Below are 13,324 nucleotides of genomic sequence, written 5' to 3'. Positions count from 1 at the left end.
TTATTTATTTTCCTTATAATTCCAAAAAGGTCTTTAAAAATACAGTACCAGTCAAAGTTTGGACACACCTACTCATTCAAAGGTTTTTCTTTATATTGACTATTTTCTACAATGTAGAATAATAGTGAAGACACCAAAATTATGAAATAACACATATGGAATCATGTAGTAACCAAAGAAGTGTTAAACAAATAAAAATACATTTTATAGTTGAGATTCTTCACCCTTTGCCTTGATGACAGCTTTGCACTCTCTTGGCATTCTCYCAACCAGCTTCATGAGGTAGTCACCTGGAATGCATTTCAATTAACAGGTGTGTCTTGTTAAAAGTTCATTTGTGTCATTTCCTTCCTTCTTAATGCATTTGAGCCAATCAGTTGTGTTGTGACAAGGTAGAGGTGGTATACAGAAGATAGCCCTATTTGGTAAAAGACCAAGTCCATATTATGGCAAGAACAGCTCAAATAAGCAAAGAGAAATGACAGTCCATCATTACTTTAAGACATGAAGGTCAGTCAATAMGGAGCATTTGAAGAACATTTTAAAAATTTTCAAGMRCAGTTGCAAGAACCATCAAGCGCTCTGATGATACTGGCTCTCATGAGGACCGCCACAGGAAAAGAAGACCCAGAGTTACCTCTGCTGCTGAAGATAAGTTCATTAGAGTTTACTGCACCCCAGATTGCAGCCCAAATAAATGCTTCACAGAGTTCAAGTAACAGACACCTCTCAACATCAACTGTTCAGAGGAGACTGCGTGAATCAGGTATTCAATTGCTGCAAAGAAACCACTACTAAAGGACACCAATTATAAGAAAAGACTTGCTTGTCCCCAGAAACACGAGCAATGAACATTAGACCAGTGGAAATCTGTCCTTTGTTCTGATAAGTCCAAATTTGAGATTTTTGGTTCCAAACGCCGTGTATTTGTGAGACGCAGAGTAGGTGAATGGATGATCTCCGCATGTGTGGTTCCCACCGTGAAGCATGGAGAAGGAGGTGTGATGGTGTGGGGGTGCTTTGCTGGTGACACTGTCTGTGATTTATTTAGAATTCAAGGCACACTTAACCAGCATGGCTACCACAGTATTCTGCAGCGATACCCCATTCCATCTGGTTTGCGCTTAGTATCATTTGTTTTTCAACAGGACAATGACCCAACACACCTCCAGGCTGTGTAAGGGCTATTTGACCAAGGAGCGTGATGGAGTGCTGCATCAGATGACCTGGCCTCCACAATCACCCAACCTCAACCCAATTGAGATGGTTTGGGATGAGTTGGACCGCAGAGTGAAGAAAAAGCAGCCAACAAGTGCTCAGCATATGTGGGAACTCCTTCAAGACGGTTGGAAAAGCATTTCTCATGAAGCTGGTTGAGAGAATGTCAAGAGTGTGAAAAGCTGTCATCAAGGCAAAGGGTGGCTACTTTGAAGAATCTCAAATATAAAATATATTTAGATTTGTTTAACACGTTTTTGGTTACTACATGATTCCATGTGTTATTTCATAGTTTTGATGTCTTCACTATTATTCTACAATGTAGAAAATAGTCAAAATAAAGAAAAAACCTTTTGACTGGCACTGTATGTACAGTACATATTTCTGGATAGGTATGCATAAAAAATATAACGCAGTAGTTGGTTCTCTATTATTCTGATATTTCGAGCAATAGCAGCACATTCTTCATGTTTCATGATCATTTTCTTTATTCCAATCTTTGAGATGTCTCAAGGATGATGTGAAAATTTATTATAATAACTAACATAAAGACAACCCTCAGAATGGCTGGACAGTCTACTGAAGTATGCCATTCGCCTTTCAAGAATTCAGATATACAAAGTAGTGAAGATGATGATGTGCGGAAAGAACTTATTGAGTTGATGAATACATGTAAAGCCATTTTATAGTCAGTCAGTGGACACTTTTCCATCTACCCTGGTCCCTATTCTGATTTCAAGTGGTCGGMGTGTGTTCTGTAGTCTGTGAGTTTTAGTTCAGCCTTGGCAATGTGTAGCTCTCTGGGTTTCTATCCAACAGATGTATTCCCTCTCATGCCTGCCATAAAGCCACACRGCTCCTACACAATTCTCATATCTTGAACATGTGTGCCTGGTGCCTAAATCATAATTACACGTTGACATGGCTCATTGTTTTATGGTTTCATTCTCAATTAGCTTGAGATTGGATCTCAGAAGTTGAACTGTGTTGCAATAACAATGTTGTTACTTGTGTAACTCGATACCATACCTTATAATATGTTATATCAAGTGTATGGGTCACAATGGGGACTGAAGTCTTTCACCGCCAATGATTTCTACATATATGAGTTACATTTCTTGGCCTTACCTATAGTTTACTGATGTTTTTGGGCATAGCCAACCATACAGCACCACAGTGGGTGTTGAAATGTGTAAAAGATTTTAAACAGGCTGAACACATTTCCATTAAGGGGACTTAATGCAGGACTTAATGAGGCATAACTAATGGTGTTCCACCATTATCAGCGCCATGCTGGAAGCTCTGCGTCGGGACAGACCTGCCATTGATTCTTGCTTCAAACCACTTGAGGTACTAATCAGCTTCTTTGGTTCAGCGTTTCAGGCCTGACAAACCCATTGTGGGCCTGTGTCACTCCAGGTCAGTAGTTATTAGTGGCGACTGAAAACAGTTTCTTTAACTACTTATGAGCGAACTGAATAAAATGCGTAGAGAATTTGAAGGGAGGATTACTGGCAGCAAGGCGAGGCAAGCAGGCACTGGAGAGAATGTGACATGGTTCTCTAATAAGGGATGCTGTGCTTCCCCCGGGCTCTTTCTCTCCTATCTCTCCCTCTAACAGTGAAGTAGAGTAGTCTTCAAAAGGTTGCTTGGGCTTCGCAGCGCCACATATTGCTAAAATGTTATTCATAGCAAGCAACGGAATTAGACAGTTTAAGCCCTGGAATAGTATATTATTGTGTTTGTGTGTGTCTTTGTGTGTGTGAGAGAGAGTCAGTCCATGTTATCTTCAAACTAAAGTCAATGTTAAAATGTGGTTTCATTTATTTAATTTCATGGAAATCTATTAAAGTGAGAATTGCTTTCTGAGTCCTATGACCTCCTTGAAATAGTTTTTGTTCTGTCTAAATATTTTTCCAGTTGAAAATTACTTGAATTAGAAAAGTATCTGCTTCCTGGGGCACACTCTCCTTTGATCCTGACATCTGATGGTTTTCCTCAAGCTGCATAAATATAGAATTGCATTGACTCATTCTGTGGACACCAAACAACTCTGAGTGAGGCATGGATAGGTTTGTCATAGAAAAGAGAAAGATTGTATCTCCTTGCCAGAATGGGAGGGCATTACACTAATTAAAATCTCTCTCAGAACTTGCCAATTCAAAGCATCCTTTCGGCGCTGCACTGAAAAGCGGTGTTCATCCCCTACTCATTTCACATGGGGCAAGATTTGGGGACTATCTTTGGCAAAAAAAGGAGACCTGGAGTGGGAGGGTGGATTGCGGATGGCGGGGGGAGGGGGGGTGCTTGTATCACCTTTTAGAATCCCTGGGTACTTGCCAATTGAGAATGAGCATATCTTTATCAACCCTTGCTTTTTCCCCAGTCCAATTGGATAGTTTTGTTACCCATTGCTGTCAAAGTATGAATTCCTGTAGACAGTTTACGAACCTAAGATCTTCTAAAGATAGTGTTAACTATGAATGAGGTAACAGGTTAATAACTTGTATGGTAGTCTAATTAGTTTGTTCTTTATCATGTGTACTGACTCATTATCAAAAGGGGAAGGGTTAACATTTGTCCTGTATTTTTATTGAAGGGCCTATACAAGATATTCTATGACATGGAAAAACCTAGAACCTGGGAACTGCTGCAGATGAAAAAGGATTTGTGTATTTGTATGTATAGTGAAATATGTAGCCTGTACAAGGTGCACTTCTCAGACCACCATTTTGTCAAAACAAATGTATTATGAAGGTTGTATTTTTGTTTCTAAGTAAACTGTACTGGCCAATTACGATAATCCCCTGCCAATTAGTGCCCACTAGGTTGCTAGGTCACCATGGTCAATTGAAGAACACATCAATAGAACTTGAAAAGGTTTCTCCACGATCAGACCTTCTGACATATTAAGTAGAATAATGGGGTAGAAAACACAGACAAGGCCCCTTGCTGGATTCAAATTACTCTGTGGTAAGAATTCATTTGTAACCTGCAATTCACTGGAAAGAATGGAACCAGAAATATTCTGTGCATGAACTGAAAATAAACTCTCCATCTTTTATGGTTATATGTTTGGCAYTGAATAAATGAAAGAATCCTTTCAGTTCCATAGCACAACTGCCATATCTCAGAATGTATTTTGATGTGTTTACCCTTGTATGTATGTATGTGATGTATTCTACTAAATGCTATTATTTTTCTGTTCCTAATGTAACCTTTGACAATTGTGTACATAAATAGCCTGCCAACTGGATAGATGGCTGATCAACCAGGCCTAGAATAGATGGAGAGACTGAAGTCACCCAAAAGGTTTACCAACAGATACAGACAGAGGCGCGGAGTCAGTGTCCACAATCCAAGCAATTATTGCATACAACTCTCAACTAAAGAGAAGACAGTTCAATGCACATCCCCATAACTTGTGAGACACAACCGTAGCAATGTCAGAAATGACGACCATAGACTACTAATGACCACAACTGAAACATAAGGACAACAATGGCTTCAGTTCATTAGTTCCCCCATGAAAAGTTTGGCTGAGAATAAGTCAACCAAACCCACAATACAGAAAATATAAAGTTCAGGAAAACAACTGTTGCACCATGATAATATATGTCTTAATTTTGACCCTCGTGTCAAACATCCCCAAATGACATATTATAAAACATGTTTGAAGAATGGAATTCAAATTGTACAGCTTTAGTGAACATTGTCTCAGTTCTTCCTATGTAATTCCCCACACAGGAGTGTGTAATCTGAGGGAGTGGGTGTCCATACAGCTGTATGGGGAGCAGCTGTAATAATATTGGCGCTTTTCAGGGAGAGGATGCAGAGACAGCAATAGGCCATCATCATCATCATCCTCCAAGGGTATCATCATGACTGTTATTGAGATGCAATTTTGAAACGTGTTTAAATGGGCAATGGATGTGGAAGGCAGTGGCCTATTATCAGGTGTCCAGTACAAATCATGATGTAGACCAGACAGACTACAGAGAGAGATGGATAACAACTTGTGATTTAAATGTTTTGGAGAGGGTAATACAAATATTTAAGAGGTAGTAACTTCATGCCATCCTTATGATAGATTGACTTATCAAAGAGGGTTTGGATTTCTCAGCTAGTTTTAGAAGGGCCCCTCAACATTATTATAATATCACAATAACTTGTATCATATATATTTCTTTGATTATATTCAGATTGTTTTAGATACAGTTGAAAAGTGGGGGGRAAAAACTACTGTAGAAATGTAGGAACGGTTCGTATTGTGGTAATATTGATGGTTTACTGTATATATTTTGAATTAAACGTGAAATTCGAGAGTGGTAACTCATACTTTATAGAAGTAGCTAGAACCAGAGCTATTTTGTATAGTTACAATATTAGGATAGGTTTGTATAATCAGTGATGTTGGAGAATAACAGCAGTATTTTGGATGTAGCGCGGGGTCAACTGAGTACAGAATAGTATATTGCAGTATCATTACTGCAATAGAAAGTGCACAGTTAGGATATATCCTATGGAGGGAGACTAAAGAGTAAAACTGAATAAAAAATAAATTGCAGTGAAGTGCTGGATAACTCAGTGTGATACATTTTTTTTAACCTTTAGAATAGAAGACCATTAAAACCGACTGKGAATGTATAGCAGGCCTTATCATAACAAAGAAAAGTGCATTGCAGCATCAACATGTGGTGTGCACAGTAAGTTTGGTATACTGTTTTAATAGTGTAGCGACGCACATGGATAAAATAGATTACTTTGATTAGAGACATATCATGTCATTAGTGTTTTTGGTGTTGCATTACACCTACTTTACTGTCATGAATCCGTTATTAGGCGATATTGGGCTACGTAAATGACTACGTAAATGGCTACGTAAATGTATTGAATGTCAGCGCATAAGCTCTAAATGCTGCTGCTGCAATAGGCCTGCTAGCTTGATGAGAAACACGTTCTTCAAAATGTGCATTATTAAGTAGAAAGGTTATCACAAATTGATCTACATTTCTTTCAATAACGTGCCACAACACCAACAACAGTAATACATTTTTAAAAGAATGATAATAATAATGATAATATCATTACATTTACGTTGATTGTATTATTCATGTATAGGAGAAATGGCTTTATTAGACATATAACTTGGCTATGAACTTGTAAAACAAGTCTGTGTTGACTAACCTTTCTTATTGCTTTGGAATCACACAATTTCTGTATTGAAAACATATAGAACATGTTTCAGGTTTTTATTCTAACGATAATAAGGCTGTGCCAAACTTGCTGTAGCTTTATGTTTACCTAAAACTATTGTTTATGGATAATATTTTCAATAGGTTATAATATTTTTGTGTATTGGTCAGCCTACATTTGCGATGCCTCTGCAAAATCTCCTGTGAACAATGTTGGCTACCCCATCGACCTTGCTTTCCAACTCAATTTGGTCTCAATCACACAATAATGAAAACGCACTCCAACCAGATCCTTATAAAAATTAATTCGCTAGAAATAGCTCGCAMTTCAAGTGATTTATTGTTAATGTTCAATTGGTTTGAAACACATACAGCAGCCATCACGCATTTGTTCGTTTTAACCTACAAAATAATAAAGAAAACAAAAAAGTCGACTTCAAAACAAGTATTATACAGGTAAAAGCGTTCTCGTGTGTTAGCCAAATATGAATAGTTTATTTCCAAAACGCTAAATCCACAAATTCTTCACATTTGTTTTTGTTTTCTTATCAGATTGCTTATGGGCACATTTATGTGTGTGTAAAACTCTTCTCCGATTTTTCTATTCATTGATTTCAGATGTGTATGAATTATTATTATCATTGCAAAACGCTATATATCCGTTGTTTAGCTGGAATGGAATGTTAGTATCATATAGCCTATATTTGACTGATATGTTGTTGTCTCACCTAGCTATCTTAAGATGAATGCACTTACTGTAAGTCACTCTGGAGCATCTGCGAAATGACTCAAATGTMAAATGTTTTACAGATCTCATATTCCTGTATTTAATAATTGTATGTGTTTTAATTAAATAGGCTATGGATGTTACCAATGTATAATTTATACATTTATATATTTAAAAAATGTGTTATTTGTCACATTTGACTGTGTAAAACCTAGCAGTACTACTTATTTATCTGAGAGTGAGGAGGATATATAGCATTTGGCAAAAAAAAACATCATTATTTGTCTTTCTGAAATGAAACCATCAAAGTCTAGGTTTTAAACAAATACATGTCTCTCATTGAACARCCCTTTGAATGATTAGATAGTGAAAAAACCACAACAATCTCTTTYATWATTTAATTATTTAAACAATAAAATTGACCAACATTTCTGAAAATGTATGTATAGCGTTTTGGAATGAAACTTCATATAGGCCTACAGTTTCTACTTTCTTTAAGTCTAAATGAATACATTAGTTTACAATATCAATAGCATATTATACCAAGGTTATCACCGCAAATGAGGGGTGGTTTAGTACCTTGAGAGTTCATACCTGATCCCACCTATAGCTCTCCCTTTTCCCTCCAGTCCCCATCTACGTTAACATCATGAGGAAGTCCATCACATTGATTATAAAAGGTCCCGAAACGACACAATCTGTTTCAAGGGCAGCCATTTCGTGTAATGTTCAAAAATAGTCTCCCTCTTAGAAATGTCAGGAAAATGTGCCCTGACCAGCTGATGCGACTGAGCGTGTTGTCATCTCAGCCATCCAAGGGCTCCATTTTCGCACAGATGTGTATATCAACATGATACATGTCTCGTTTTCTCTTAAGCTCATCCACAGGTTAAAATATAAAAATGTAAAAGGACAGCAGGTCCTACCACGTTCTGCCGTAGAGGAGGTTGGAGCTGACCATGTTATTGGTGTAGTCTATAGCAGAAGTGTCTATCTGCGCCATGTTGATCTGGCTGTGGAGTGAAGGGGGGCTAGGTGATATCTCCTCCAGGTCTTGGGCCTGAACTAAGGAGTGGACCTGCTGGTTTTGATGTTGATTGATGGCATTACTGGAAGCCGGGAGCACCCCAGAGCCGTTATGTTGCTGTTGCTGCTGCTGTACCTGCTGCTGGTTCGGCGTTGGCGTGTTGGAGCCGTTCTGACACGGTTTACCGTCCTTCACCAGAACAGGCACGGCCACGCGCCTCGGAGACTGTTGTTGCTGACACAGGTTGCTTTCCTGCTGCAGCTGCTGCGCGGCTTTGTCCTTGGCCTGCCGCTTCATCTTGTACCTGTGGTTCTGGAACCAGATCTTGACCTGGGTCGGCGTCAGGTGGATCATACTGGCCAGGTGTTCCCGCTCTGGCGCCGAGAGGTATTTCTGTTGTTTGAATCTCCTCTCCAGCTCGTACACCTGAGCCTGGGAGAATAGTACCCGTCGTTTCCTCCTGGGCGCTGCGTGCAGGGGTGGCATGGACCTGGAGGCGTCCCCCATACCTGTCAGGGTCCCCATTCCAGTCATGTTCATACCTGTGGAAGGTCCCATGAATCTAGAAACTTAAAAATATACATACATATACGCATATTCAATATTCAGCAATGTAAATGWATCGTTTTGCCTGAAGTAGTTTGGCAATGGTCTGTATCCCGTGAGTAATTGTCCAAATGTTGGTTACAATGCAGCTTTAGCAATCAAGTTAATTTAAATGCAATAATAATAATAATACACTTTTTGTTCAATAAAATGAAAACATACTTTTTTCCATATTAAAAAAGTATGTAATGTCAGACTACTCAATGACGGTGAGTGTTCTTGATTCAAACCTGTCCGCATTTCCTTAAAAGTTTGTTTGAGAAGTGCTGACAGTGACATAAAACAATTCACAAAACAATAACAACGAATCAAAATAAAATAAAAACGACTTACTCGTTGAATATCTTGGATCCGTGTTCGCACCATACCACCCTGTTGCTGCTGCGCTATTTCTCATGGTTTCCTGGTACGACGGAAGGTCTCCCATGTTGCCAATGCTCCCATTGCAGTATCCCCCCATGGCACTGTGCGAGAACTGGGAGACAGTGTGTGGCATGTGGTAGGTGGTCGCCACGGTAGCGTTGTGTCCCATGGAGTGCTGTTGCATGCCAGTCTGGGAAACCTGAGGCTGTCGGTAAGCTCCCAGTGGAGAGGTTAGGTTCCCTGCGCCGTCCATGCCACTAAACTTCTTGTAGGTCTCCTCGATAGGACTCAAAATATCAGTCACTGAGAAAGGCGTTGTATGCTTTGGGCTCAACGACATGGTTCAGAAAGCAGGTAGATTTTGTTGAGCAAATCAACCGTGTTGTTGAAGCTCTCTCCTTCTGGATGGCTACGTAAGAGAGTGCTTGTAGAACGCCTGAGATCCGATTGATCGCCTTGGAGAAGGAGGCGAGCCCAGGGCGCTCTTAGCTCGGGTTTATTGTAGCCAGGAGCCAGGTTTACGACAAACACAGGGGGCGGAGCAACGTCCTAAACGAGCAAACAATAGTCATTGACATTTTAGAAAGATAATTGAGGAAATGTGGTTAGTTTCGTATTAAGGTGAACATTATGCTAAGTAAACTGTTTATTTATTGTTCTAATATATCTACATATGTATTTGATGAGACATTGTTATTTGTCCACATGTCTTACCATAATAAAGTTCTGCACAACAGCTGAGCGCATGATAAAAGGGGACGTGTAATTTTCTGCTTCAATAGGGAACTCCATACTTTCTGGAAACTTCAAGAGCACTTTGGCCAGACATAAGCGCCACCGAGCATCGCCAAAGAGGTACAATGGTTCTCCTCAATTGTATGACCAGCTAAGTTATGCGTCTTAAGCACCATTTTGTTCCACCAGAGAGGGGCACTTTCAAATTATCTCAAAGTAACACAATCCTGAGGGGGAAAAATTAGGATAGGGATCCTAACTTGTGAGTATACTGCTGTCAGTTATTTACAAACAGCATATTGACATTATGTACATATAATATTAGAAATAATTGAAGATCTAGCCGTGAATAGGCTACATATTGTTTCCATCTGTTTTCAGACAATAGGTTTGATAAAGTTGTTTTACTTTACCCGAATGAACAAAATATGTCTCGGGAGAGTCAAAACAAGTTTTTGTGCATTTCAAGTTGACAGATATCAAACAAAGTATTGATAAAAAATATATTACTGGACTTACATTCTGAAATCACAAGTGTTTCTGCTTCTGCTTTTCTTATGAAAGATTATAATAATTGAATAATGTTTCATTGGAATTCATGGGAATTCACATGATGATAACTGATGAAATGCAACAACATCCTTATTCCTGGCACTCAATCACCTAACTAAACTTGAATCAACCTGCTAGGGCATTGTGGACACTTGGATATGTTTTGTCGATGGGAGCATAAGCCCACTGCTTAACCTGGCGTCTTAATATTTGTGTAAACTCATAGGCGCCAGAGGCAGGAACATTAGATAAGACGAAGAAGAAAAGGGCTTTTGAACCGACAAAACAATTACTCATGAAATGTAACTGTAGTATTACTAGGCTATTAGTATTGCTGAAGGCAAGCAGCACCTTAGATTTGTATTATTATCATTATTATTATTATTTTCAGCCTATTATTATTACTACACAGGACATAGTTAATCATGCTTCCTATATTTATTTTACACTTCATCAACTGTTGGAGTTTTTAGAAAACGTTTGATCATAACTAAAACTTTGAAATCAGTGATTCAAGAGACAATGGGAAATTATTGCTATGATGAAGAAGCTAAAGATGGCGGTGACGATTGTTGTGGGGATTTTGACATATTGGCATATATTTTGTTACAACTGGAGCTATATCTACCTGTATAGTTATTGAGCTCATAAAGCTAGGCCTATCTGTTTCCAAGCAAAGCTGAAATACTTAACCATAGTCACTATTGATGTCTACATTATTTACTAATGGGGCTTTCTTTATTGGTGATAAATTCTTGTAATTCTTCATGTATTATTATGGGYTAACTCTCAGGTGGGTCTCACTTTCTCACATTCTGATCAAAGTGTCATTTAGGGTGACCAAAAGTGACTAAAACCAATGATCTCCATGTAAGTCAAAGCACCAATGTTATCATCGTGTGGATGGTGGCATATTTCCCTTTGTTGGAGAGGGAAAATAAAAGTATAAACTTACACCATAATTTGATTTAGTATTAGTRTTACGTCAGTAAGTACCCTAATCGCGCAAATTAAGATGCGACATGGTCAGCCATCAATTACTGGCGACGCAATACCAATCTCTCTTTAAGATGTTCATTATGAATTGTAATAAATCACTGTTATATAMATTTTTATTCAGTAAATATTTACGTGCTCATGCATCCTTCAATTTCTCACGAACCCTTCTCATCGCATTTATTGCAACGGAGTGGGTGGATTTTCTTTGTTAAATTAGGAGGCATAGTACAGGAGACAAACTAATTCACGGCACTCAAAAGTCAGTAGCATTATGCATGAAGTTACCCTCACGTCAGAGTAAATWTCATACCAACAGCATATGGTCATTTCCATTGTTTTAAAAGTTTCTCGCAATTCAACTTCAAAGCACACTGCTACACATGTTTACATTCTATTTCTGTTAAACCTCAGATAACATTAAATTCACCTTATTYTGTAAATATTCTAACAAACATGATCCACATACGTATGCAAGGCACAGTATGTGGTCTTACCTGCAAAGGCCATCATAAAAACAGACGCTTTGTGAGCCACCTCCATGCGTTTGGCTACGCTGGGGCTCGTGGTGGCTTTTTGGGAATATGGGAAAGGTAGGCCACAGTCACAGCACTTCTAACGTTATGTAAATGAGACAAACCTCTCAACCTTCTGGATTATTGAGCCAGAGAGCACGACCGGAGTCCAGAGACCCTCCACATTGGAAAAGCACTGAAATCTGCCGCCGGTTGGCTCCACAGTTTACAGTAATAGTTTTGATCCATAGGCTATACAGTTATCTTGTACWTTTCAACTTGAAGAGCTAGTGAACAAGATATTTGGACATATCATCCGGTGAAGGAAATGCTAGGCCTCCATAAGGTTTGTAAGATTTATATTTGAATGGGTTTATTGGTACAATATATTCAATTAAGTAGATACAGACTTTTATTTTTTTAAATACAGACAGTATTTTTGTACTGGTTATGTGCAAATGTAGTTATGCAAATGTGCCCTATTGTGCTTGTCTGCTGTGATTGTCTGTAGCATATTTGCTATTTAGCGTTGAAATATGGCATATTTAAAACTGAAATATTAAATCCATGATAAATAACTCCAAGATTGCTRACTTCAAAGAAGTAAAAATGTAACCTATTGATGTTTCAGATAGCCTACGAGTAAAGGCTTGCCCTCTGATTTTGAGATGTAGGCTATTGTCCATAGACTGTGAATCACCCATTTAAATGGAGGAAATAAAAACTATTAAAATATCAAATCTTATATACATCAGTTACTTATGCACCAAACTCAATTTTATTGTTGTCAAAGTATTTTGAAGTTGTGTATTGTGCCTCGAAGATTATAAGCGTTTTTCTTTGCGTATTCCCAGCGCGCTCATTCCATGACATTGCTTTGTTTTGTTTTCTGCTAAACCTCTACCTTGTTAAACCTACTTCTTCAGAGAAAGCACAACTAATAATCTTTGCTCATATTGAAAAAATATGCATTAAATAAAACTTTAATTTTGTATTGTCATTGTTTAATTCAATATCAGGCAATTATGATTTAGAACATTCTGGATTTGATTGTTTCTTTAAACCATAGGCTCATCAAAATAGAATATGGAATAATGTTGTTGGCGGCCTGTAGTCTTATGACCGAACAATCTCRTATTATTTGTAATTAGATTGTGTCCGGATTAACCAACTACAGCTGGATCAATAGATCACCTCCTCCTTATGCAGATGCATGTCCACTAGGGCCTGTAATGTGATATCATTGTGGATGTGTAGACTTCCACTATGGTCCAAGGCTATAATTATGGTATTACAAGGGTCTAATGACAAACAAGGATTTAATCAAACAACGCATAACGGTTATTTCAAGAACACATATCTTGCTTCTGTGTTAAATGTCTGGAATTGA

At 38.3% G+C, this 13,324-nt stretch overlaps 1 protein-coding gene across 2 annotated transcripts; it reads right to left on the bottom strand.

Annotated features, from left to right (window-relative positions):
• Positions 1-6,734: 6,734 nt before the first annotated feature.
• Positions 6,735-11,987, bottom strand: LOC111963167 (homeobox protein Nkx-2.4-like). 2 transcript variants are annotated; one of them, XM_023986430.1, is made up of 3 exons: positions 11,917-11,987; positions 9,107-9,685; positions 6,735-8,736 (listed from the first exon to the last, which is right to left on the bottom strand). In XM_023986430.1, exons 2-3 carry the CDS (start codon positions 9,474-9,476, stop codon positions 8,063-8,065), a joined length of 1,044 nt encoding a protein of 347 aa, XP_023842198.1. In that variant the 5' UTR covers positions 9,477-9,685; positions 11,917-11,987; the 3' UTR covers positions 6,735-8,062. The 2 variants fall into 2 exon arrangements, with proteins under 2 accessions (XP_023842198.1, XP_023842199.1); XM_023986431.1 differs by having other exon boundaries at positions 6,735-8,709.
• Positions 11,988-13,324: the final 1,337 nt, after the last annotated feature.

This window comes from Salvelinus sp. IW2-2015, linkage group LG4q.2, assembly GCF_002910315.2.
Source record: "Salvelinus sp. IW2-2015 linkage group LG4q.2, ASM291031v2, whole genome shotgun sequence".
NCBI lineage: Eukaryota > Metazoa > Chordata > Actinopteri > Salmoniformes > Salmonidae > Salvelinus > Salvelinus sp. IW2-2015.
The sequence above is the reverse complement of the archived record's forward strand: the minus strand, read 5'-3'. Positions and strand labels throughout refer to the sequence as shown.

Coding starts and splice junctions, on each gene's coding strand:
- LOC111963167 (XM_023986430.1), bottom strand. CDS start 9,476: ATGTCGTTGAGCCCAAAGCATACAACGCCTTTCTCAGTGACTGATATT. Junction 8,737..9,106: donor GGATCCAAGATATTCAACGA/GTAAGTCGTTTT, acceptor TATATTTTTAAG/TTTCTAGATTCATGGGACCT.